Source organism: Bombina bombina, chromosome 9, assembly GCF_027579735.1.
Source record: "Bombina bombina isolate aBomBom1 chromosome 9, aBomBom1.pri, whole genome shotgun sequence".
In the NCBI taxonomy this organism is placed as follows: domain Eukaryota; kingdom Metazoa; phylum Chordata; class Amphibia; order Anura; family Bombinatoridae; genus Bombina; species Bombina bombina.
This window is the reverse complement of record NC_069507.1, coordinates 122,848,389-122,872,631: the sequence shown is the minus strand read 5'-3', so window position 1 is coordinate 122,872,631 and position 24,243 is coordinate 122,848,389. Positions and strand designations below refer to the sequence as shown.

At 40.4% G+C, this 24,243-nt stretch overlaps 1 protein-coding gene across 1 annotated transcript in view; it reads left to right on the top strand.

The window, feature by feature from the left end:
• The window catches only part of ZDHHC5 (zinc finger DHHC-type palmitoyltransferase 5), a 652,209-nt gene extending 644,111 nt beyond the window's left edge, over positions 1-8,098 (top strand). The window contains exons 10-12 of the mRNA XM_053692339.1: positions 2,158-2,258; positions 2,631-3,061; positions 3,139-8,098. Coding sequence (XP_053548314.1) covers positions 2,158-2,258; positions 2,631-3,061; positions 3,139-3,277 — 671 coding nt within the window. The 3' untranslated portion in view covers positions 3,278-8,098. The remainder of the gene's footprint in view (positions 1-2,157; positions 2,259-2,630; positions 3,062-3,138) is intronic.
• The last annotated feature ends 16,145 nt before the right edge of the window (positions 8,099-24,243 follow it).

Genomic DNA, 24,243 nt, shown 5'->3' with positions numbered 1-24,243 from the left:
TATGGTTGCACGATCAGTTTTCCAAAAAGTTCTTTGATACCTCAGACAGAGGTAACATTTTGGGGTTTTCAAATATTCAGTGTCCATGAGTCTTTCTTTAATGGAGCAGAGAAGGTTAAAATTGGTGTCAGCTTGTCTTACCTTCGGTCTCTTTCATTTCCCACGATTGCCCTTTGTATAGAAGTCCAAAGTCTCACGATTGCAGCTTCAGATGCAATTCCATTTGCACATTTTCACATGAGGCCTCTTCAGCTTTGTATGCTGCGTCAATGGTGCAGAGATTATACTCAGTTGACTCAAAGGATTTTTTTGGATCCCAGTACAAGTCAGTATCTAACTTGGCTGGATCATCAGTTTATTAATTAAGGGGCTTATTTTGCTCATCCTATCTAGACTGTGATCACTACAGATGATCTCTCAGGTTGGGGAGCTGTTAGGGGATTTTTGGGATCCCTGAGAGGCGAGATTTTCAGGGCTCTTCAAGCTTGGCCTCTGTTGACGAAAGTTTCATCTCTGTTTCCAGACAGACAATGTCATAGCAGTAGTTTATGTCAACTATCACGGGGGAACTGAAGGTGCCTCAAATTCTGCTAAAATAATTTAGTGTGCGTGAGTGTCTCGAATTCTCTCATGGGCAGAAACCAATTCCTGTCTAGTCTCTACGATTCATGTTCCAGGGGTGAACAACTAGGAGGCAGACTTTCTCAATTGTCAATCTCTACATCCAGGGGAGTGGTCTCTTCACTAGGATGTGTTTAATCAGATTGTGGATCTTTGGGGTTTTCCCAGGGATAGATCTGTAGGTCTCTCATTTAAACAGCAAACTTCCCAGGTACTTTGCGAGGTTCAGGGATCCTCTAGTGGTTCCTTGGTCTCTTCAGATTGCTTATCTGTCTCCTCCTCTGGTTTTTCTTTATAGAGTGATTTCCAAAATAAGCCTAGAGAAGTTGTCAGTAATCCTGATTGCCCCAGCATGGCCTTGCAGCATTTGGTATGCAGATCTGGTTCAGATGTCCAGCAGTCCTCCTTTGCCTCCGTGGTCAGAACTTCTGTCTCAAGGTCTGTTTATCCCATCCAGATCTCAAGTCTCTGAACTTGATGGCATGGAAATTGAATGTTTAGTCTGTGGTTGAAACCTTGATTCAGGCTTGTAAGCCTGTAAATGGGAGAATCCATCACAAGGTCTGGAAAGTTTTTATTTCTTGGTGTATACATCATGGTTTTTCCTGGCATTCTTTCAGAATTTCAAGGATTTTGAAGTTCTTGCAGGATAGGCTGGATAAGGGCTTATTTGCCAGTTCTCTAAAGGAGCAGATTTCTGCTCTTTCATTTTTTTTCCACAGGAAAATTGCTAGTCTTCCTGATACTCATAGTTTTGTTCAGACTCTGGTCCATATTAAACCAGTAATCAAGCTAATTTCTCCCCCATGGAATCTTAACTTGGTGTTTTGCACCGGGGAGAGAGGCGGCCCCCTTCTGTCCTTGTATAAGATGGATATGAAACTACTTTCTTGGAAAGTGTTATTTCTTTTGATTATTTCCTCTGCTAGAAGATTTACTGAGTTATCTGCTCTTTCTTGTGATCCGGTCATATCCACACTCATTTGATTATAAACACTTTAGCTCAGCAAAGTATTTGGAAACTGTCAATAGTAATACCATATATAAGGGGAGAGTTGAAAAAATAGTCTATTATAAATGTTACCTAGCGTTCTGAAGCTACTGACCCTAATAGGCTAAACTTCTTTCTAGAGAGAGCTCATTTATCATTATCTGCCCTCATTATGCATCTGTGCTAGCTCCTACTATAGCAGGAGCTGTATTATTTTTACTTATATCAGAGTTAAAGCGCAATGCAAATACTTTTTCAGCTAACACTCTGCACATTATATATATATATATATATATATATATATATATATATATATATATATATATATATATATATATATATATCTTTCCCCATAGAGTCATTTTATGAATGTTATACAAATATCATAATAAAGTCTGATTGAGTAAGCTGGTGTTTTTGGTTGTTTTTTTGCCTCCGCCTAGTGGTCAGGAGTGGAATTTACAACACACGATGACTTGTGGACTCTCGTCATAATGAAAGAAATTAATTTAGAAGGTAATCATATTTTTTTCTCTCCCTTACAGATTGTGCTCTTTTGAACACAGACAGCCCACCTACTCCTACCATGTACAGATACCGTCCAGGTTACAGCATAGGAGGGAATGCCCCTTCAGATGGAAGACAGGTAACTGTCGCTTCAGTATTACTAACAACCTTTCAGCTTAACTGTTTTATGATAATACCACCCCTAATTTTTTTTGGACAGGCCACTTTTTGACTGCTCTTTTCTATTCTCAGCAACTTAAACTTCTGTTCCAGCCTCATTAAGCCATGACCGCTAAATTTCTGTCTAACCTGATTGCTACCCATACCTATTAGAGACATCCTATCCATTTAATATTTTCTTGCTTTAAAAGATTGAACCCCATTTTTCGTCACTTTTCCAACCTGAAAATCTACCCACCTATCCTTGTCCACCCAGTTATGCTTTCTCGAGTTATCCCTTTATGTGACTTTTTACAGCTAAAAGCTTTTTGCTGTTTTCCTCTTTTCCTAGTTCACTCATGTTGAAAGTGTACATGATTCTCCAATTCCTACATCAGACTTATCAAGGCCCCCTAGCTCTCGCTCTGAACCCAGTCTGGAGCCAGATCCATCTTATCAACCTCCACCTGCTCGCTCTTCAAGTCTGCGATCTGCCACTGGTGCTACTGGACCATTACCTTCCCTTTTGTCTGAGGGAACAACCTCCACCTCCTATAAGAGTTTGAACCAAACACAAAATGGTAGCCTGTCCTATCAGAGTTTGCTGAGCCCATCTGATGAAACTGAACCAGAAACAGCCGGCTACTCCTCCCCATACCTATCAGCTAGAGAGCGTCCCCGACCTGCCTGCCCTCCCCCCATAACACCGCGCTATGGCAAGCCACGAATCAGCCACCACAGAGGAATAGAAACAGATGCTTCTCTGCCCCTTTTGTCAGTAAAGTGAGTATGCATAATACTTGTATAATGTTTTTTTCTGGATTTTATTTCTTACACTGATACCCTTATTCTCTCTTCAGAGATGAAAATCCAGTGAAATCAACACAAACTCGTAGTAATGGTCAGGCTACAGTCTCACCTCCTGTCAGCCCATCTCGTGCCGCAGGTGTAAAAACTGTTTCTGGAGTAGGAGGAACTACATATGAGATTTCTGTATGAGAGTGTACACATAAGACAAAGACTGTCAACAATGTGATAAACTACCAGTATGATCATCTGAGATTACTTGCTGTTGACCTCCATTCTTGCTCCCCATGTCGTGTGGCACACAGGAATTTTGGGATTTAATTTTTTTTTTTCTTCTATCCAGATTGATATCGATTCTCTTTTCACATGCCTCATTTTTATCCATGGAGTAAAGTTTGGTGGTCTAACAAAGCGGATCTGTCTCTGAAATAGTGCCTGTTACTGGGCAGTCTTATTTGGGCAGAGTTGGTTTTTTTATTATTATTATTTATACAGACAATAAATCTTCCACTATCCTTATCATCATGTGGTCCCTATAAGTATTACAGGGAACATATATTGCAGCTTATTTAATGGTTACTACCTGTAATATTACTTGCTGAGAGTTTTATGGTTGGAAGTTGGTTTTCTTTCCCAATGGATGTGTTGAGATTGGAGACACACTCCTTTTATCTTTTTAATGTTTAGATTTTTTTCTTTTTGGGAGAGAGAAAGGATCTGCACAAATGTTATAATTGCACACAAACACATATATATGTGTGTGTGTGTGTGTGTGTACATATATGTATGTGTGTATGTATGTGTATATATATATATATATATATATATATATATTACAGCTGGGGAACAGGCAATAAAAACCTTTCTCTGTCTCTCGTCTCTCTCATGATGGGAAATTTGGAGAGGATGCCTTCTTTTTTATTATTTTATTAAAAATGAATAAAATATCAGAATGGTGGGATATGTTTGTGTGGCAAAGTGCTATATATACAACTTTTCTTTTCACTGCATTTATATTATAAGCTATCTGTGACGTGCTGCAAAATATGTTAAACACTATAGGCACATTCTCAGGGATAAATAAATACATTATAAAACAGGATGTTGATTTAAGAAGCAAATAGTAGCTGCACTCACATGATAGAGAAGAACTTTTATGGTGCTGCCATCTGTTGTATCGCAGTGATACCATATATACACTTTTTTATTTTATTGTGTATGTTTCTGCATTACGTTTTTTTAGGTAAAATTGTATTTTAGGTTGGGAAATCATTGTTGTCAAACTACAATTTCGGTAAATGATTGTTTAACGATGTCTACTGTTGCTCATATTTTTAAAGGATTTTTATTATTTAGACTTTTTAAATATTTTTATACACATTCAAGTCACTGTTGCCTCATTGCTCTCCTATAATATATAGCAAATTTAGTGTAAACCAAGATACATGATTATTTGTTTTTTACTATTGAAGTTAAACCAACAGTCTCTTCTGTCTGGAAAATGTAGCAAAATTCTGCAATTTAATTAAACTTACTCAAAGCCAAATTAGTTTTGTCATCCTAACAATTAGTAAAGATGCTTTATGGAAAAAAATATTATTTCTTTCCTAAGATATGGAGAGTGCACAACACCATCAATTACTTGTGGGAATATCACTCCTGGCCAGCAGGAGGAGGCAAAGCTGTTAAGTGTCACTCCCCTACCCACAATCCCCATTCATTCTCTTTGCCTCTGTCAATGGAGGAGTTGAAGTTTGGTGTCTGAAGAAAATTGGATTTCTTTTTGCTACAAGCAAGATTTTTTTGGGTATATCAGTAGTCCACGTCAATCTCTTCAGTAGAGTAGTGGTAGCTTTAAAGCAGTTATTAACTTGTGAGGTGGGCCTTGCTTTGTTTTGGGCCATTTTCAGGTTTTTCTGAGCCCGATCACGTGTCTCCGCCTCCTTCTCCATCTGAGTATGGAGCAGTACTATTTTCGACTGTCTCTGAGTGTCTAGAGACTTGGTCTTTTATGGGATCGTTTATTGCCTAAGTAATATTTGCTTGCAGTTCAGTTTTGCTTTATTAGGTGTTACTCCCTGTCATATGGATGACAGGGCGATGCTGCTGCTATTCAACTTGCAGTATAATACGCTCGCAAGCAGGTGCAGGAAGTTCAAAAATGGCAAACATAACTATAGAGTTTGTTAGAAAAAAAGATAATAAATATTAAAGTGCATAGTATCAAACGACCCAAGAAGATCTTATTTAATAAAGTTTAGTGACATTTTTATCATGCTCTTGGAACAGGGGTCTGTTCCTATGAATAATTACTTATCATGTCCCAATTCTGTTTACTTTTAAAGTGACAGCACAATTTTTAAAGTATTGTATTTTTATTTTGTTTGATCATGGAGCTAGAGATCTGCTCCTATGGACAAATGTCTGTTATGCTTTCAATCATAATTGTGTTAATGCAATTTTGTTCCTTCTGCTTAAAAAGGACTTTAAAATTTAAAGATAAAATGTTTTGTTTCTGAGCCTCATGTCTCTCAGGATCATGCTGTTTAGGCATTGCCACATCTTTCTCCTCAAACGTCCCAAGCCTTAATGGCTACACATATAGTGCCCTGCATTTCCTCTTAGTAACATAGTAGATAAGGTTGAAAACAGACCGAAGTCCATCGAGTTCAACCTATACAAATCTAAAATACTTACAAAACTCTCCAGTTAAGCTTAAATAACCCTCTAAAAGGTGACCCATTTAAAACTAGCAATCATATCCATGAATTTTGTTTATATACAGAAATGTATCCAGACTATTTTTAAATGTATCTAGAGTATCTTTGTAACGAAAGTTCATCCTGCTTTGACCTAATGACCTTACTAAATTTGGTATCATCTGCAAAAATAGAGATGTCGCTATTTAATCCTTGCTCCAAGTCATTTATAAAAATATTAAATAGAACAGGGCCCAGTACTGATCCTTGGGGGACTCCACTGATTACCTTTGTCCAATCTGAGTATGATCCATTTACTACTACTCGTTGCTCCCTATCTTTTATCCAGTTATTTATCCATGAGCTAACATTTTCAGCTATTCCCAGTCCCTTAATTTTGTGCATTAATCTCTCATGTGGCACTGTATCAAATGCCTTTGCAAAATCTAAGTATATCACATCAACTGATATATCACATCCCCTTTATCTATATTTTTTACTTCCTCATAGAATCTAATTAGATTAGTTTGACATGATCTATTTCTCCTAAAACCATGCTGATTAGAACTCATCTTGTTTACACAAATATGCTTGTCAACATAATCCGTTATAATACCTTCAAATATCTTCCCCACTATTGATGTCAGACTAACTGGTCTATAGCTTCCTGGATCATCCCTGCTTCCCTTTTTGAAGAGTGGCACCACATCAGCTTTGCACCAATCCTGGGGTACAATGCCTGAGGTTAATGAGTCTTGAATAATAAAGTAGTGGTTTGTTTATAACAGTGCTAAGTTCCCTGAACACCCTTGGGTGTATTCCATCTGGGCCTGGAGTTTTATTTACCTTAATATTATCCAGTTTTTTCCTGATATCCTCTAAACATATCCCAGTCTCTTGGATAAGTTTATTTGTCTGCAGAAATTGTTGCACAGGTATCTTCTGTGGTATCTGTGGCATTATCTCCTTTTCCTATGTTAAATGGAAAACGCAAGAGGAAAATTAGAGATTCAAAATTAGGGTGAAATCGCAGATTTGGACAGTATAATTTCTTTATCTGATACTGAAGAAGTAAACTTCAGATTTAAGCCTGAGGTATTGGCTACTTTGGACGACTTTGATTCTCCTGTTGCTGTCAACCCTAGAAATCTTGTAAACCTAATAATTACTATGATGTTCCTCCCTCTGTGGAGATGTTTCCTGTTCCTGACCGTGCAACAGAGATTTATTTCACAAGACTGGGAGAAGACAGGGGTACCTTTCTCCTAGTCTCCAACTTTTAAACAAATGTTTCCTGTCTCTGTCTCCATTAAAGATCATGGCGTACGATACCTAAAGTAGAAGGGGCCATTTCTACTCGGGCTAAGAGAACTACGATCCCTATAGAGGAGAGCTGCTCTTTTCTGGATTCTATGGACAAAAAAGCTGGAGGCTTGTTAAAGATGTATGTTCATCAAGGTTTTCAGAAGCCTTGTCTGAATCAATTTGGATGACTCCTTTGGAGGAGATCCAAGACAGGATTGAGGCTCTCAAACTAGCCAATTCCTTTATTTCTGATGTTTCCATGCAAGCTTTTAGTCTGGGAGTCAAGATATCTGGCTTCTCTGTCTTAGCCCACAGAGTGTTGTGGTTATTTTCTTAGTCAGCTGTCACTAGTAATTGATGATGTCGTGGACTCTCCATATCTTAGAAAAGAAAACAAAATTTATGCTTACCTGATAAAGTTCTTTCTCTCCGGATATGGAGAGTCCACAACCCCACCCTTAAATTTAAGACAGTTATTTTTTAACTAAACCTCCTGCACCTTTACACCTTTGTGTAATTCCTTTTTCCCTTTCCCTCGAATGACTGGGGATTATGAGAAATGGAGTGACACTGAACAGCTCTTCGCCGCCTCCTGATGGCCAGGAGTGATATTCCCACTATTAATTCATGACATTGTGGACTTTCCATATCCAGAAAAAAAGAAATTTATCAGATAAGCATACATTTTGTTTTTATGATTGTTTTAGTATATGTGCATGGTTGCATCCACCAATTTTAAATATAACTTTCTATATAATTTACCAACTTATATCGCCCTTTCATTTATATGTATAACCCGTGACATTCATTCTCTATTTTCCAGCAGGATGACTTGAATTTTTATGATATATACTGTTTCAAGTGTAGGGTTTTCATCTGTATAGATGAGTAGAGGATGAATGTTTACACCATATTGTTGCAATATTAAGGGTTCTTGCTTGTGTATTTTCCAGAGACAGATCACCAAAATAATTTTACACAAATAAGAAAAAAAAGTTTAAACATTAAAGGTTTGTTGTTTTTATTTTTGTCTACAAAACCTAAACTTGCAAAAACTTTTTCCACAGTTCCACTCATTTAAACAGATTATTAAAACATTTTCTACCCTGCAGTTAAAGGGACTATAAACACCTTTATATAAAATGTTTAGTTATGTGTTATTGTATGCAAGGTTTCCTTTGACATTGTTCCCCATTTGTAATTTTGTTGTGCAAATTGTGAAAATTCTTATTCTCAGAACTTGAAATGTACCCTATTGACTTCCCGAGGCTAACCCTGCTACATTTAAAAAAAAAAAACTGATAACTGCAAAACAATGCATTTTGATAAAGGAAATAAGAGTCAACAATCAATTACTCCTGGGAGTTAAGTTCCCTACCACTAGGAGGAGGCAACAATTCTGAAACCTTAAGAGCTCTACCTCTGTGGTAGTTGTAATTATCTTTGCCTCCACTGGAGGAAGGTTAAGAATGTTGATGTGTGTTACTGCATACGTGTGCACTCGTTTTGGTGCCATTTTTATATTGGGCGTTCGTTTTGGCTCTTCCAGCTATAGTTGTGATCCCAGGAGGGGGTATTGTATACTCATTCCTTTAGAGCTCTTTTGTTTATTGGGGTGGTAATTTCTGTGTGTGTTCACTATGGAATGTTTTAAATCTGTCCCTAATCCTCCTTTGGAAGCTGATGTTTCTGAACACCTTTCTACCTATATTAAGGGTGTTTATTGTAAACAGGCTGAGGTTTCCCCTCCTTAATACTTATGTGAGTCCTGCCTTAATCTTTTGATGTGTTCAGACCAGTCTAATGCTGTACTTGCTTCCAGCTGTATTATTGCTCCTTCTGTTTGTTTATTACAAAGGTCCGGATTAAATTGCTCCTGGCATTAAGGAATTTATTAAAGCTACAGTGTCTGAAGTGTTGGCTGACATTCAGCCTTCAAGTAAAACATATAAGGTCAGTACAAAATATGCCTTCTTCTAGTAGCAATATTCCTGTGTCTTATGAGGGTGACGTTGCTTCCTCCTTTTTGTTTAAAATTGATCACATTCGTTCTTTATTACTATAGTGACAAAAATGTATTTAATTACAAAAAAGGGGTCCAGTTGTTTAGATTCTTATTATAAACCTGCTAAGAATCATCCTGAGGTTTTTCCAGTGGCTGATGCTGTGGCTAGGATTTTTTCTAAAGATTGGTCTAAACCTAGTAATTATTTTATTACTTCTGCTTCTAATATTGAGCTTTGGAAATCTGTCCCTTAGGTGGATGTGCCATGTCTACTTTGGCTAAACCTTATACTAGCCCTCTGGAGGATAGTACTTCTTTTGAAGACACTTTGGATAGGAAACTTGAATCCTTTAATAGAAGGGCTTATCTTTTCAGACAAGCTATTGCTGAAGTTTCTGCTGTTGCTTCCATTTGGTTGGATACTTTTTCTAATCAGATTTCTTAGGATTCTGACAATGAAGGTTTTCTTAGCCTTTTGGATTTGCTATAATGTGCTTATTCCTTTATTGGAAATGCTATCTTGGATATCATTAGGATTAATGCTAAAAGCATGTCCTTGTCTACCCTTTTAGGGGAGCCTCATAGTTAAAATTATGGTTGGCTGATGCAGTTTTAGTCTAGATTGTCTATTTGTTTTTCATTCCTTTTCTCAGAATAAGGAGCAAAACCCAATTCTTCCTCAACTAAGCAGGGTCCTCAGGTTGGAAAATAAATTCTAATTGGAACAGGCCTAAGCAGGCCAAAAAGCTCACCTGTTCGATATCTTGGTTTTAGCTCCATCTTTACATTTAGCAGAATCTCACACCAACAGACTTTTGTTTCTTCGTCATCATGATTGGAAGATCAATTTGTTAAAGAGTTCTTTGGTTCCTCAGACAAAGGTTACTTTGTTTCCTAAGACATGGAAAGTCCACAACGTCATTCCAATAACTAGTGGGATATTCACTCCTGGCCAGCAGGAGGAGGCAAAGAGCACCCCAGCAGAGCTGTTAAGTGTCACTTCCCTTACCCATAACCCCCAGTCATTTTCTTTGGATATTCAGGTAAGTGCTTTTGTCTTCTAGGTATTGGTATTTTAAAAATATGGGACTTATTTGATCCTTTATTGAGAATTTATTGGGGCAGTGTGCAGGCGCTACTAGTATGTGAACGAGACTAAGGGGTTGACTCTTCCTTTATTTTTTATGGGACGGTTCCTCTGGGCCAGGAGACAGAAGGATTTCTTTATTATGAGAAATTCTAGGAGCAATTGTCTGGCAGAGTTTTTAAACTTTATTTTTCATAATTGGGTTCGTAACTGTTATAGCTGCAGAGAAACGTTTGCACGCTTTTGGTTTGTTGCACAGTTTCTTGTGCTGCCGCTCACGTGACTGAACGCTGAACGGAGCGGTGTCATTCCCTGTGAGTCTTCGTCTCTGGCAGCTGTAGGGACCTCGTTGGAGCTCTGCATTTTGGTTTATTTCAGCAGCTAGCGGTTATGGTAGGACACCTCAGTCTGACTGTGTAGAGGTGTAATTTTTTGTTTTCTTTATTTACAATCAAAGAGAGAATTTTTACCTAGCACTATTGCGCATTGAGAGGATTACAGTTCCTACTTAAAGGGATAGTTAAATTTTTTGGTCATTACTTATTTGGGGCAATATCTTAGCCCTGGACACTGAATAAACATTTATCCAGTGAAACAGACTGTCCAGTGAAACATTTATCCAGTGAAACAGTCTGTTTCACTGGATAAATGTTTATTATGCTTAGAGGCCCAAATAGTTTTGCCTATGCAGTTTTGTTCCTCATGTTTAGATAGGACCTTAAAATTTAAAGATAAATTACTGCCTTCTGAGCTTATTGTCTCTCAGGATATGCCACAGCTTTCTCCTCAAACGTCCCAAGCCTCAATGACATAACATACAGTGCCCTGTGGTTCCTCTCAGCCTCCTGGAGGCATGTATTTGCCAGTAGACTTTACTGCAGAGATATCTTCTGCGGCTTTATCTGCTTTTCCCATTGCGGGTAAGCGCTAGAGGAAATCAAATCATATTTCTGCTACTAAGATGTCTTCCATCTTCTTCTGAGATGGTTGACCTCCCCCATAAGTCGGATGAGGAAGATACCTCAGTAGCTTCTGAGGGTGAGATCTCAGATTCTGACAGTGTAAATCCTTTGACTGGTTCTGAAGAAGTAAACTTCAGATTTAAGCTTGATCAGCTTCGTTTACTTCTAAAGGAGGTACTGGCTATTTTGGACCACTCTGACTCTTCTGTTTCTGTCAACCCTCAAAAATCTAGTAAGCTTAATAAATACTATGATGTTCCTTCCTCTGTAAAAGTATTTCCTGTTCCAGACCGCGTGTCGGATATCATATCACAGGAATGGGATAAACCAGGGATTCCCTTTTCCCCTTCTCCCGTTTTTAAGAAAATGTTTCCTGTTGCTGACTCCATTCGGGTCTCATGGCGCACAGTGCCTAAGGTGGAAGGTGCTATTTCTACTCTGGCTAAAAGAACTATGATTCCTATAGAGGATAGCTGTTATTTTAAGGATCCCATGGCTAAAAAGCTAGAGGCTTATTTCAAGAAAATATATGTTAATCAGGCATTACAGTGGCAACCTGCTGCTAGTATTGCTACGGTAGCAAGTGCAGCATCTTATTGGTGTGATGCCTTGTCTGAGCTGATTTTAGAGGAGACTTTGTTAGAGGAGATCCAAGATAGGATTAAGGCCGTTAAGCTGGCCAATTCCTTTATCTCTGATGCCAACATGCAAGTCATTTGACTGGGTGCCAAGATGTCTAGCTTCGCTGTTCTAGCTTGCAGAGCTCTCTGGCTAAAAGTTTGGTCAGCTGATGTTACTTCCATGTCCAAGCTCCTGTCATTACCTTATTAGGGTAAGACCCTTTTTGGTCCTGGTCTAGCGGAGATAATTTCTGAGATTACAGGTGGAAAGGGGTCTTTTCTACCTCAGGACAAGAAGAATAGACCTAAGGGTCACCAAAATTCGAATTTTCGTTCCTTTCCTTAACTTCTAGGGACAAAAATCCTCCTCTTCCTCCTCCAAGCCGGAACAGTCCAAGTCCTCTTGGAGATTCAGTCAGCCTTGGAATAAGGGGATGCAGTAAAAGAAACCTTCATCTGAGGTTAAATCAGCATGAAGGATCCGCCCCCAGTCCGGTAGTGGATCAAGTGGGGGCAGACTTTTCTCTTTTCGTCAAGCCTGGATACGCGATGTTCCAGATCCTTTTGCTGTGGACATAGTATCTCAGGGTTACAAGATAGGATTCAAGATTTTTCCTCCCAGGGGCGGATTCATCCTCTCAAGATTATCTGCAGATCAGGTAAAAAGAGAGGCCTTTTTAAGCTGCGATCAGGACTTCTCCTCCCTGGGGGTGATTGTTCCAGTTCCTTTAAAGGAACAGGGTTGAGGATTCTATTCAAATCTATTTGTGGTTCCCAAAAAAGAGGGAACTTTTCGACCCATTTTAGACCTAAAATCTCAACAAATTCCTCACGGTTCTGTGCTTCAAGATGGAAACCATTCGTTCCAATCTTCCTTTGGTCCAAGAAGGTCAGTTCATGACGACCATAGACCTGAAGGACGCATATCTGCATGTTCCTATTCACAGGGATCTTTACCAGTTCCTGAGATTCGCTTTTCTGGACAAGCCCTTTCAATTTTTTGCTCTTCCATTTGTCTTTGCCACAGCTCCCAGAATTTTCACAAAGGTTCTGGGGGCTCCTTTGGCAGTAGACAGGTCTCAGGGAATTGTGGTGGCGCCTTACCTGGACGACATCTTAGTTCAAGCGTCATCTTTTCAACTAGCAAACTCTCATGCATTTTCTGAGCAGACAGACCTTTCTTCCCGGGGAGTGGACTCTCCATTCGGAGGTGTTCACCATGATATCCCTCAGGTGGGGGTTCCAGAGTTGGATCTGATGGCATCTCATCAGAACGCCAAGCTTCCAAGGTCTGGTTCAAGGTCAAGAGATCCTCAGGCCGCCCTGATAGATGCTCTGGGGGTTCCTTGGGATTTCAGTCTAGCATACCTGTCTCCTCCTTTTGCTCTCCTTCCACGAGTCATTGCTAGTATCAAGCAGGAGAGAGCGTTTGTAATTCTAATAGCTCCTGCATGGCTTTGCAGGATCTGGTTTGCAGACCTGGTGAAGATGTCATCTCTTCCACCTTGGAGGGTACCTCTGAGGAAGGACCTTCTAATACAGGGTCCTTTCCTCCATCCAAATCTAGTTTCTCTGAAGCTGACTGCTATGAGATTGAAGAATTAATTTTGGCTAAGTGTGGGTTTTCTGAGTCAGTCATTGATACCATGCTTCAGGCTCGCAAACCAGTTACTCGTAAAATTTACCATAAGGTATGGCGCAAATACCTATATTGGTGTGAATCGAAGGGTTTTTCTTGGAGCAGGGTCCGGATTTCTAGAATTGTATCTTTTCTCCAGGAGGGTCTAGAGAAGGGCTTGTCAGTCAGTTCTCTGAAGGTTCAGATTTCTGCGCTGTCTATTCTTTTACACAAACATCTGGCAGACGTGCCAGATGTTCAATCTTTTTTTCAAGCCCTGGTCAGAATCAGACCTATATTTAAACTTGTTGCTCCTCCTTGCAGCTTAAACCTTGTTCTTAAAGTTCGTTTGAGCCAATGCATTCTGTAGATATAAAGTTATTATCTTGGACGTTTTTGTTTCTTGTTGCTATTTCATCATCTGCTCGTAAAGTTTCTGAACTTTCGGCTCTACAGTGTAATTCCCCTTACCTTATTTCTCCTACATTGGTGTGTCCGGTCCACGGCTTCATCCTTACTTGTGGGATATTCTCTTCCCCTACAGGAAATGGCAAAGAGAGCACACAGCAAGAGCTGTCCATATAGCCCCCCTCTGGCTCCGCCCCCCAGTCATTCTCTTTGCCGCTCTGAACAAGTAGCATCTCCACGGGGATGGTAAAGAGTATGTGGTGTTAGTTGTAGTTTTATTTCTTCTATCAAGAGTTTGTTATTTTAAAATAGTGCCGGTTTGTACTATTTACTCTACAACAGAAAGTGATGAAGAGTTCTGTTAAAAGAGGAGTATGATTTTAGCACCAGTAACTAAAATCCATTGCTGTTCCCACGCAGGACTGTTGAAACCAGAGAACTTCAGTTGGGGGGAACAGTTTGCAGACTTTTCTGCTTCAGGTATGACCAGTCTCTTTTCTAACAAGACATAGTAATGCTAGAAGACTGTCAGTTTTCCCTTATGGGATCGGTAAGCCATTTTCTTAGACTCATAACAAATTAAGGCTTATAAAATGGGCTCTATGCTGGTTGACACTATTGTGGGCTAAATCGATTGGTTTATATCATATTTATATGACATTTGGAGTGTTTTGTGTATTTGGAAACACTTTTGGGAACGTTTTTATTTCGCCTGGCAGCTGTTTAGACACCTAATTTAGTCAGAAAGGCCCCTTCACTCTGGTTTGCAGAGGGAGGAGGCCTCATTTTCGCGCCTCAGTTGCGCAGTTACATCCAGAGGCAGTGCATGCAACTTCATGTGAGAGGGTCCTGTGACTAAAAAACGGACTCAGGAAGGCTTATTTCTGTGGTGAATAACCCCTAAGGAAGGTAAAAGCCGCAGCAAAGTCTGTGGCAGGGACTGTAGTGTGTTTAAATTTGCAAATAGCTCCGTTTGCTCATTTAAGGGTTTAGAGACTTGAAATTTGGTGTGCAATACTTTCAAAGCATTAAGACACTGGTGTGTAAATTTTGTAAAGATCGGATATTTCCTTCATAGTTTTTCAAACATTCAGAAATAAAGTGTGCTCTTTTTATTATTTAAAGAGACAGTAACGGTTTTGTTTAAAAACGTTTTTATTGCATTAATAGCCTGCCAAATTCTGTCTAACATGTCTGTACCTTCAGATAGCATATGTTCTGTGTGTATGGAGGCCAAGGTGGTTCCCCCTTTAAATGTATGTGCAAATTGTGCCATGGCGTCCAAACAAAGTAAGGACAGTACTGTCACATTTAATAAGGTTGCCCAAGATGATTCTTCTAATGAAGGTAGTGGGGATAGTTCATCATCCTCTCCTTCTGTGTCAACACCAGTTTTGCCCGCGCAGGCGATACCTAGTACATCTAGCGCGCTGATGCTTGTTACTATGCAGCAATTAACTGCAGTAATGGATAATTCTATAGCAAATCTTTTATCCAAACTGCCAGCATTTCCCAGAAAGCGTGATTGCTCAGTTTTAAATACAGAGGATGAGCAAGTTGGCGCTGATGATAATTTATCTGTTATACCCTCACATCAATCTGAATTGGCAGTGAGGGAGGGGCTGTCTGAGGGAGAAATTTCTGATTCAGGAAAACTTTCTCAGCAGGCAGAACCTGATATTGTGGCATTTAAATTTAAGTTAGAACATCTCCGCGCCCTGCTTAAGGAGGTGCTAACTATTCTCGATGATTGTGACTCTTTGGTGATTCCAGAGAAGTTGTGCAAAATGGACAAATTCTTAGAGGTCCCAGTGCACGCTGATGCCTTTCCGATACCCAAGAGGGTGGCGGACATAGTGACTAAGGAGTGGGAGAAGCCAGGTATACCTTTTGTTCCACCTCCTATATTCAAGAAAATGTTCCCCATTGTCGACCCCAGAAGGGACGCATGGCAAACGGTCCCTAAGGTTGAGGGGGCAGTTTCAACGTTAGCCAAGCGCACAACTATTCCTATTGAGGACAGTTGCGCTTTCAAAGATCCTATGGATAAAAAATTGGAAGGTTTGCTTAAAAAGATATTTGTTCAGCAAGGTTTCCTTCTTCAACCAATTTCGTGCATTATTCCTGTCACCACGGCAGCGTCTTTTTGGTTCGAGGAACTAGAAAATTCGCTCCAAAAGGAGACTCCATATGATGAAGTCATGGACAGAATTCACGCACTAAAGTTGGCTAATTCCTTTATTTTGGATGCCGCTTTCCAATTGGCTAAGTTAGCGGCGAAAAATTCAGGTTTTGCAATAGTGGCGCGCAGAGCGCTTTGGCTAAAATCTTGGTCGGCGGATGTGTCGTCCAAAACTAAATTGCTTAATATTCCTTTCAAGGGTAAGACCCTTTTCGGGCCGGAATTGAAAGAGATTATTTCAGACATCACTGGTGGAAAGGGCCATGCCCTCCCACAGGATAGGCCTTTCAAGGCTAAGAATAAATCTAATTTTCGTTCCTTTCGCAATTTCAGGAACGGACCGACTCCTAACTCTGCAGCCTCTAGTCAAGAAGGCAACACTTCCCAGCCTAAACCAGCATGGAAACCATTGCAAGGCTGGAACAAGGGTAAACAGGCCAAGAAGCCTGCTGCTGCTACCAAGACAGCATGAAGGGGTAGCCCCCGATCCGGGACCGGATCTAGTAGGGGGCAGACTTTCTCTCTTTGCTCAGGCTTGGGCAAGAGATGTTCTGGATCCCTGGGCACTAGAAATAGTCTCTCAGGGGTATCTTCTAGAGTTCAAGGAACTCCCTCCAAGGGGAAGGTTCCACATGTCTCGCTTATCTTCAGACCAGATAAAGAGACAGGCATTCTTACATTGCGTAGGAGACCTATTAAAGATGGGAGTGATACACCCAGTTCCAACAGCGGAACAATGTCTGGGGTTTTACTCAAACCTGTTTGTAGTTCCCAAAAAAGAGGGAACTTTCAGGCCAATTCTGGATCTAAAAATTCTAAACAAATTCCTCAGAGTTCCATCATTCAAAATGGAAAGCATTCGGACAATTTTACCAACAATCCAGGAGGGTCAATATATGACTACCGTGGACTTAAAGGATGCGTACCTGCATATTCCTATCCACAAAGATCATCATCAGTTCCTGAGGTTCGCCTTTCTGGACAAACATTACCAGTTCGTGGCTCTTCCATTCGGTTTAGCCACTGCTCCCAGAATTTTCACGAAGGTGCTAGCGGTTCTAAGACCGAGGGGCATTGCTGTAGCACCTTACCTTGACGACATTCTAATCCAAGCGTCGTCCCTTTCTAAAGCAAGGGCTCATACAGACATTGTTTTAGCCTTTCTCAGGTCTCACGGGTGGAAGGTGAACATAGAAAAGAGTTCCCTGTCCCCGTCCACAAGGGTTCCCTTTCTGGGAACAATAATAGATTCTGTAGAAATGAAGATTTTCCTGACAGAGGTCAGAAAATTAAAGCTTCTAAACGCTTGTCAAGTTCTTCAATCTATTCCTCAGCCTTCCATAGCTCAGTGCATGGAGGTAATAGGATTAATGGTTGCAGCAATGGACGTGGTTCCTTTTGCTCGAATTCATCTAAGACCATTACAACTGTGCATGCTCAAACAGTGGAATGGGGATTATGCAGACTTGTCTCCCCAGATTCAAGTAGACCAGGTAACCAGAGACTCACTCCGCTGGTGGTTGACTCAGGGATCACCTGTCTCAGGGAATGAGTTTCCGCAGACCAGAGTGGGTCATCGTCACGACCGACGCCAGTCTCTTAGGCTGGGGCGCGGTCTGGGACTCCCTGAAAGCTCAGGGTCTTTGGTCTCGGGAAGAGTCTCTCCTCCCGATAAACATTTTGGAACTGAGAGCGATATTAAATGCGCGCCTGGCCTCACCTAGCGAAGGCCAGATTCATAAGATTTCAGTCGGACAACATGACGACTGTAGCGCACATCAATCATCAGGGGGGAACAAAGAGTTCCTGGGCGATGAGAGAGGTATCCAAGATCATCAAATGGGCGGAGAATCACTCCTGCCACCTATCTGCAATTCACATCCCAGGAGAAGACAACTGGGAGGCGGATTATCTGAGTCGTCAGACTTTCCATCCGGGGGAGTGGGAACTCCACCCGGAGGTCTTTGCCCAGTTAATGCTGTAGGGTTACTTCTTTTGTTCCTTAGCTCTGCTCTGGCTGATAAGGGTGCAGCACACGTTTTCTTCAGGGCCCTGGGGTGACCACTGAAATCACACACACATGCAACTGAGTGTTTTCACAAGAGTCCCCTTTATTGAAGAACACACAAAGACCTTATAGGGAAGTATACGTCATACATGAGGTCACAGGAAATATATAAAAAACGTAGTTAACTTCACATCTGCATAAGGGGCCCACAGAAAATAAGAATGTTGTTATAGCACATAACAGAATATGCCCATATAACCATTTGTAGAGAGGATCATATATTGGAACCATATGTTACAACTTATACAAAAGAAACTTGTGGAATGTTACTATGGGATACTGTGTGCTACATTATAAACATTTGATACAAGATTTAAGGCTACCCTCAATATGCTTAATATGTGAGATTCAAATCACCCATATAACATAATATATATATATACACACATATATATATACATATACATACACACACATATACCCATCATTCCCCTCTTTGATCACATCGTGATCACATAACCTGTAATGTTCCTACAATATAAACTATCTGGGTCTACCTCTAATTAAATTTTGCAATTGAACTTTTTCTGCATCTTGTATCATACCTGATATTTTCTTTCGTAAAGTACAAGACATGTAACAGTTAAACAATGTTAATAATAGTAAACAAATAGGTGTAAAGTGTTCAGCATCTTCAGGTGAGTAATAACATACCGTTATTAATACTATTGGGATATACACAAAGATCAATATCCCCATTAGGAAAAGGAAGATCTTGCAGGAATGTCTTGGATCCATGATTGAGATCGTCATCCTGGTCTTTGTGAGGAGTGATCGATACCTTATCACCCACTTCTCCTTTGTGAGGGGTGACCCATAGCTTGTCACCCGCTTCTCCTCTCTTTGGACAGAGTTTCACTCGTGAAGCGTGTATCCAGATGTCCTTGTCGTCAGTCAGTACGGCAGTCCTGTTTACAGCGATCACAGTGACTGGCTTGCTGAACGGGAAACCTCCTTTCTTTGCTTTATTCAGCAGGCGAATGCAGACCAGATCTCCAGGCTTGAAAGTATGGGTTGGTTCCTGTGAGGGAAGAGGTAAACGGGAAGACACATCACCATAGATGCCATTCAATTTATCAATCAATTGTTTTACATATTGTTCCTTAATACAATCTAAATCACCATTTTTAATGATAAGTGGGCCTTTTACCCATGGAGTCGGGAATGGTCTACCCATTAGGACCTCAAATGGAGACAACCTGGTTGTCCTATTTGGGGTCATTCTGATTTCTGCTAAAATCGCAGGTAAATAGTTTTGCCATTTAACCCATGTACCTGCTGTTGCCTTTAAAAGTTTTTCCTTGATATTGCGATTCATTCTTTCTACAATCCCTGAGCTTTGAGGATGGTAGGGAATGTGAAAGTTCCAATTAATCTGTAACCATTCTACTAACTCATGTGTGATTTTACTAATGAACGCTGGACTGTTATCAGAATTAATCTGAAGCGGACAACCAAATCTGGGAATTATTTCAGTGGCTAAAATTTTAGCGACTGTTTTTGCATCTTCCCTCTGGGTAACAAAAGCTTCTGGCCACTTAGAAAATTGGTCAACTATTACAAGCAGATATAATTGTTTAGTGCCAGTTTTTGGAATATGTGTAAAATCAATTTGTAGATGTGTGAATGGGGCTGTAGGTGGGGGTAAGTGGTCATGTTGGGCTTTATTGGGGATGGTTGCATTGGTCTGTAAGCAATATACACATCTATTAATATATGCCTTGCAATGATCACCTATACCTCTAATGTAGAAAGATTGCTTCAACAAGTTAGTTGTTTGTTTTATACCTAGGTGTCCAACACCATGGGCTTGTGCTATAAAGAGTGGTGCACTGCTTTCCGGTATGCCCACCTTCCCCTCTTTAGAAAACAAACCATTCTCATCTAAAGTTAACCCATTAGTAGTCCAGAAAGATATGTCACTAGGAGTGGTATGTCCCTGGAGTTCAAGAAGCATATGGTCTGTAGGACATGAAGGTGGGGCTAAAACAGCATACATACGGATGGTGGATCCGGGTGTATGAGAAACATAAGCAGCCTCTTTAGCAATTTTATCTGCAAGCGCATTACCCAAGGAAATAGGGTCAGACTTGTATGTATGTGCACGGCAATGTATGATCGCTATGTCCTTTGGGAGTTGTATGGCCTCTAAAAGGTCATTAATCAGGTCTGTATGAGAGATGGTCTTGCCATCTGCTGAAACAAAACCACGTTGTTTCCATATCATACCAAAATCGTGCACAACCCCAAAAGCATAGCGAGAGTCAGTGTAAATGTTAACAGATTTATTTTCAAACAATTTACATGCTTTTGTAAGTGCTATTAATTCTGCAGCTTGTGCAGAAGGATAAGGAATGGGGCCTGCATCTAGAACAATGTCTGGTAGTTGCACAACGTCATAGCCTGTCTTATAAATACCGTCACTAGGTCGGGAACAAGAACCATCAACAAACACATTATCAGCATGGTCAAAAGGTTTATCCATCAAGTCAGGTCTTGGTGTGGTAATGTGGTGTATTACCTCTATACAGTCATGGTCTGTTGGAAAGTCTGGTAATCCTGTAAGTAAGGCACTAAGTATTTGAGTTGGCCCTGAGGATACACTACTATATTTAATAGATTTGTATTATTCAGTAATATACATTCATAACCAGAAAGTCTTTGAGAAGTCATGTGTTGGGTAGTGACATTTTTTACAAGATGTAAAACTTGGTGACTAGTGTGTAGTACTATTGGATGGCCTAATGTGATTGTTTCAACCATCTCTACAGCCATGGCGCAAGCCGCCAATGCTCGGAGACACGCCGGCATCCCTTGTACCGGTATTGGAACTACTTTGGAAAAGAAAGCTACGGGATGCATATTGCCTCCACCATGCTCTTGGGCACAGACAGCAGCCATGGTTTTACAATTGTCCCTCGCATACAAGTGAAATGGTTTACAATAATCAGGTAGTCCTAAAGCAGGGGCACTAATAATGCTAGTCTTCAGAGCTATGTAGGATTTAGTTATGTCTGTGGTCCATTGTATATGTTCAGGGCTATCCCCTTTTGTGGCTTGCCTTAGAATGGAATCATGATGGGAGCACTCAGGAATCCATTGTCTGCAATAATTAATCATACCTAGAAAGGTGAGCATGTCCTTTCTAGTAACTGGCTTTGGGATCTGTTGAATCGCCTGGATTCGTTTGGGACTAATGGACCGGTGGCCTTGGGAAAGCACAAAACCAAGGTAATCCACTTTTGTCACTCCTACTTGTAGCTTATGTTTTGCTATTTTATGACCTTCAGCAGCAAGGTGTTTTAACAGACTTATTGTATCTACTGTATTTGCCTCCTGGTTAGGACTACACAACAGTAGGTCATCGACGTACTGAAGGAGTACGGAACCTTGGCTGGGAGTCCATGACCGCAAGGTACATTGGAGCACCAGCGAATAGACCGCATGTGAGGCCACATAGCCTTGAGGGAGGCGTGTCCAGGTAAGCTGACGCCCATCATAATAAAAAGCCATAAGTAGCTGTGTCTCAGGGTCCAATCGGACTGAAAAAAATGTGTTAGCTAAATCAATGACTAAATATACAGGCGTCATGTGGAATGGCTGTGAGTAAGGTTGTAACATCTGGGACTATTGAGGCAATTGGGATTACTATTTCATTAATTGCCCTTAGGTCTTGTACTAACCTATATTCATTGTCTTTCTTTGGGATCAGATTTATGGGGGTATTATAGGGAGAAACTACTGGACGGAGGATTCCTTGTTTAAGGAATTCCTCTATCATGGGTCTTATCCCTTCTTTCTTTTCTCTAGACAATGGATATTGTTTAATAAACACTGGAGTAGTATTAGGTTTTAATCTGGCTTTATATGGGGTACACTGAACTAAACCAACGTCAAGTTTTGAAGATGCCCATACAGAGGATGGGACATCTGTCAATATGTCATTAAAAAAACACAGGTTAGTGGACCCTAGACTCGCGTCTAACCCACCCTGTCTAGTGACAGCTACTTTCAAACCAAGGGGACCCATAAGATCACGACCCAAAAGGTTAAGGGGACACCCAGTTATAATACGAAATGGGTGCAAAAGTTGTTGGCCAGTACAGGGTACCCTAACTTCAAGTGGCGGTGTGATGAGAGCCTGAGTCAGCACTCCATTAATCCCTAAAGAAGGTTCAGATTTTTCAGTAATGCCATCATACATATCTGAGCATAAGGCAGAACATTTAGCTCCTGTGTCTACTAGAAATGGTAGGGGTTCTCCCTCTACTTCTAGGACTAAGTACGGTTGCTCATGATAACTTGTTGACACCACTGGAAAAATTGGAGTGCTACCTTCTAGGCACCCCTATGGCCATTGTATGTTGTGTTTTGGTGCCTCCATAGGTGCAGGGGCTATGTAAGGCTGACTGTTATACTGTCGGGGATTGTAAGGGGGGCCAGAATTATTAGGGGCTTTTGGGCATTCATTTTTCCAATGTCCCTGTTCCCCACAGTTAAAACAATGTGTTCTGTTTGAAGTATAATTCCCTCTAGCTCTTCCTCTAGCTCTCCCTCTACCTCTCACATACATTATATTACTCCCTGTATTATCCCTTTCCCTGGCCTGGAATGGATCACAATGTTGTAAACTCTGCTTTTGATAAAATTTCCTGATGTCAAAACAACCTGCCCCTTCTTTTTCATGAATTCTTTTCAAGAATTCTGCTGGAGTCAACTCCGGCCAATCAGAGACAAGTTGTTTCACCAACAAAGAAAGCTGAGGTTGCATATTACTAATGCAAGTCTGGACCTTCAGAGAGCCCATTGCATCTCCTAATTCCATTCCAGCCTCTTCCTTCCAGCATTTATAAAAACGCTTAACAAATTCTACTACTGTTTCCTTTGTATTCTGTTTGCACGCTAGTGCAATTGACATACTTTGTTTATCCTTCCATATTCTATGCATTTCTATACTTAATTCTGTCCACATTTCATCAAGTCCCTCACGTGTGTTTAGGGCATAGTTAATTGTTGGATCTCGACTCAATTTACTAATACTCTTTACATTACCCCACTCCCAACCTGATTCAGGGTCATAGTCTAGAAGTGCATCAATAATAATTCTTATGTCTGTGTCATGTTTTGTCCTTGTAACATTCTTTTTAAATACATAATACAAGCTGATGGATGTTGACGGGGGTTTGGGGCTCCCTTGGTAATTTCCCTTAATTCACCCGGGGACAAAGGTTTAATAATTAATTGGTCTCCAACAGTAAGAAATGGCATACTAGCTTCTGGTACAGCTGCCTCCTCCTCCTCTACTTCTTCATTCCCTCTTTTATATTGTGGGGTTATTGTAGGGGGTAGGAAGGTGTTACTGGTTCAACCTTAATCGGGGGTTTGGGCATAATTGGGGGTTTAGTGACCTGGTATCGGGGAGTTACAGAAGGTCCTGGCAAGGTCCATTCCTGGGGTACCTGAGCAGAGGCAATAGCAATCGTCTCTAGATCTATGTCACTAGGGGATGGGAGGCTAGGATATAGTCTGTTATATGATGGCAAAGGTAGGTGAGGGGCATTATATGGGGCAGGGGGGTGAATATGCTGTCTGTCTTTGCTTCTCACTTTTACCCTTCTTTTTATTCCCATCTATATCAATATATTGCCAGTATGGAGCAACAGTCAGCCAATTTTCCCCACCCTTTTTCATATAATCCATATTCCATCTTGGATCACCTTTATACCATGGAGATGCCTCTTCATCACCTAGACACAACCCTTTTACCATATTCATATGGAATTTATCATTATCCCCCTCTCTGGGGAATGGATCAGAGCTTCTCATAGCTTCTGTCCATTCTGCCATATTCTGAACACAAGGAATAATATACATAAACCCATCGGGCGACACCCTTCCCACATAATCTTTACATTTTTCTCCTTGCATAGGTGATGGAAATTGTTTAGACTGGGATTTGCCCATTCTCAACTCCTAACTTATCTTTTAAAACTTTTACAACACAATATAATACAATACAAAAAAATAAATAAATAATAAAAAATAATAAAAATAAAAAAATACAATACCTTTACCTTTAAATTATTGAATCTTTTTGCAAAAACCACATTAACTAGAATGGTTGTACTCCGTTACCAGTTATTGTGCTTAATGCTTAAGTTTACAACAAGAGAGAGAGAAAAAATATCACTATGCTAGTTTCTT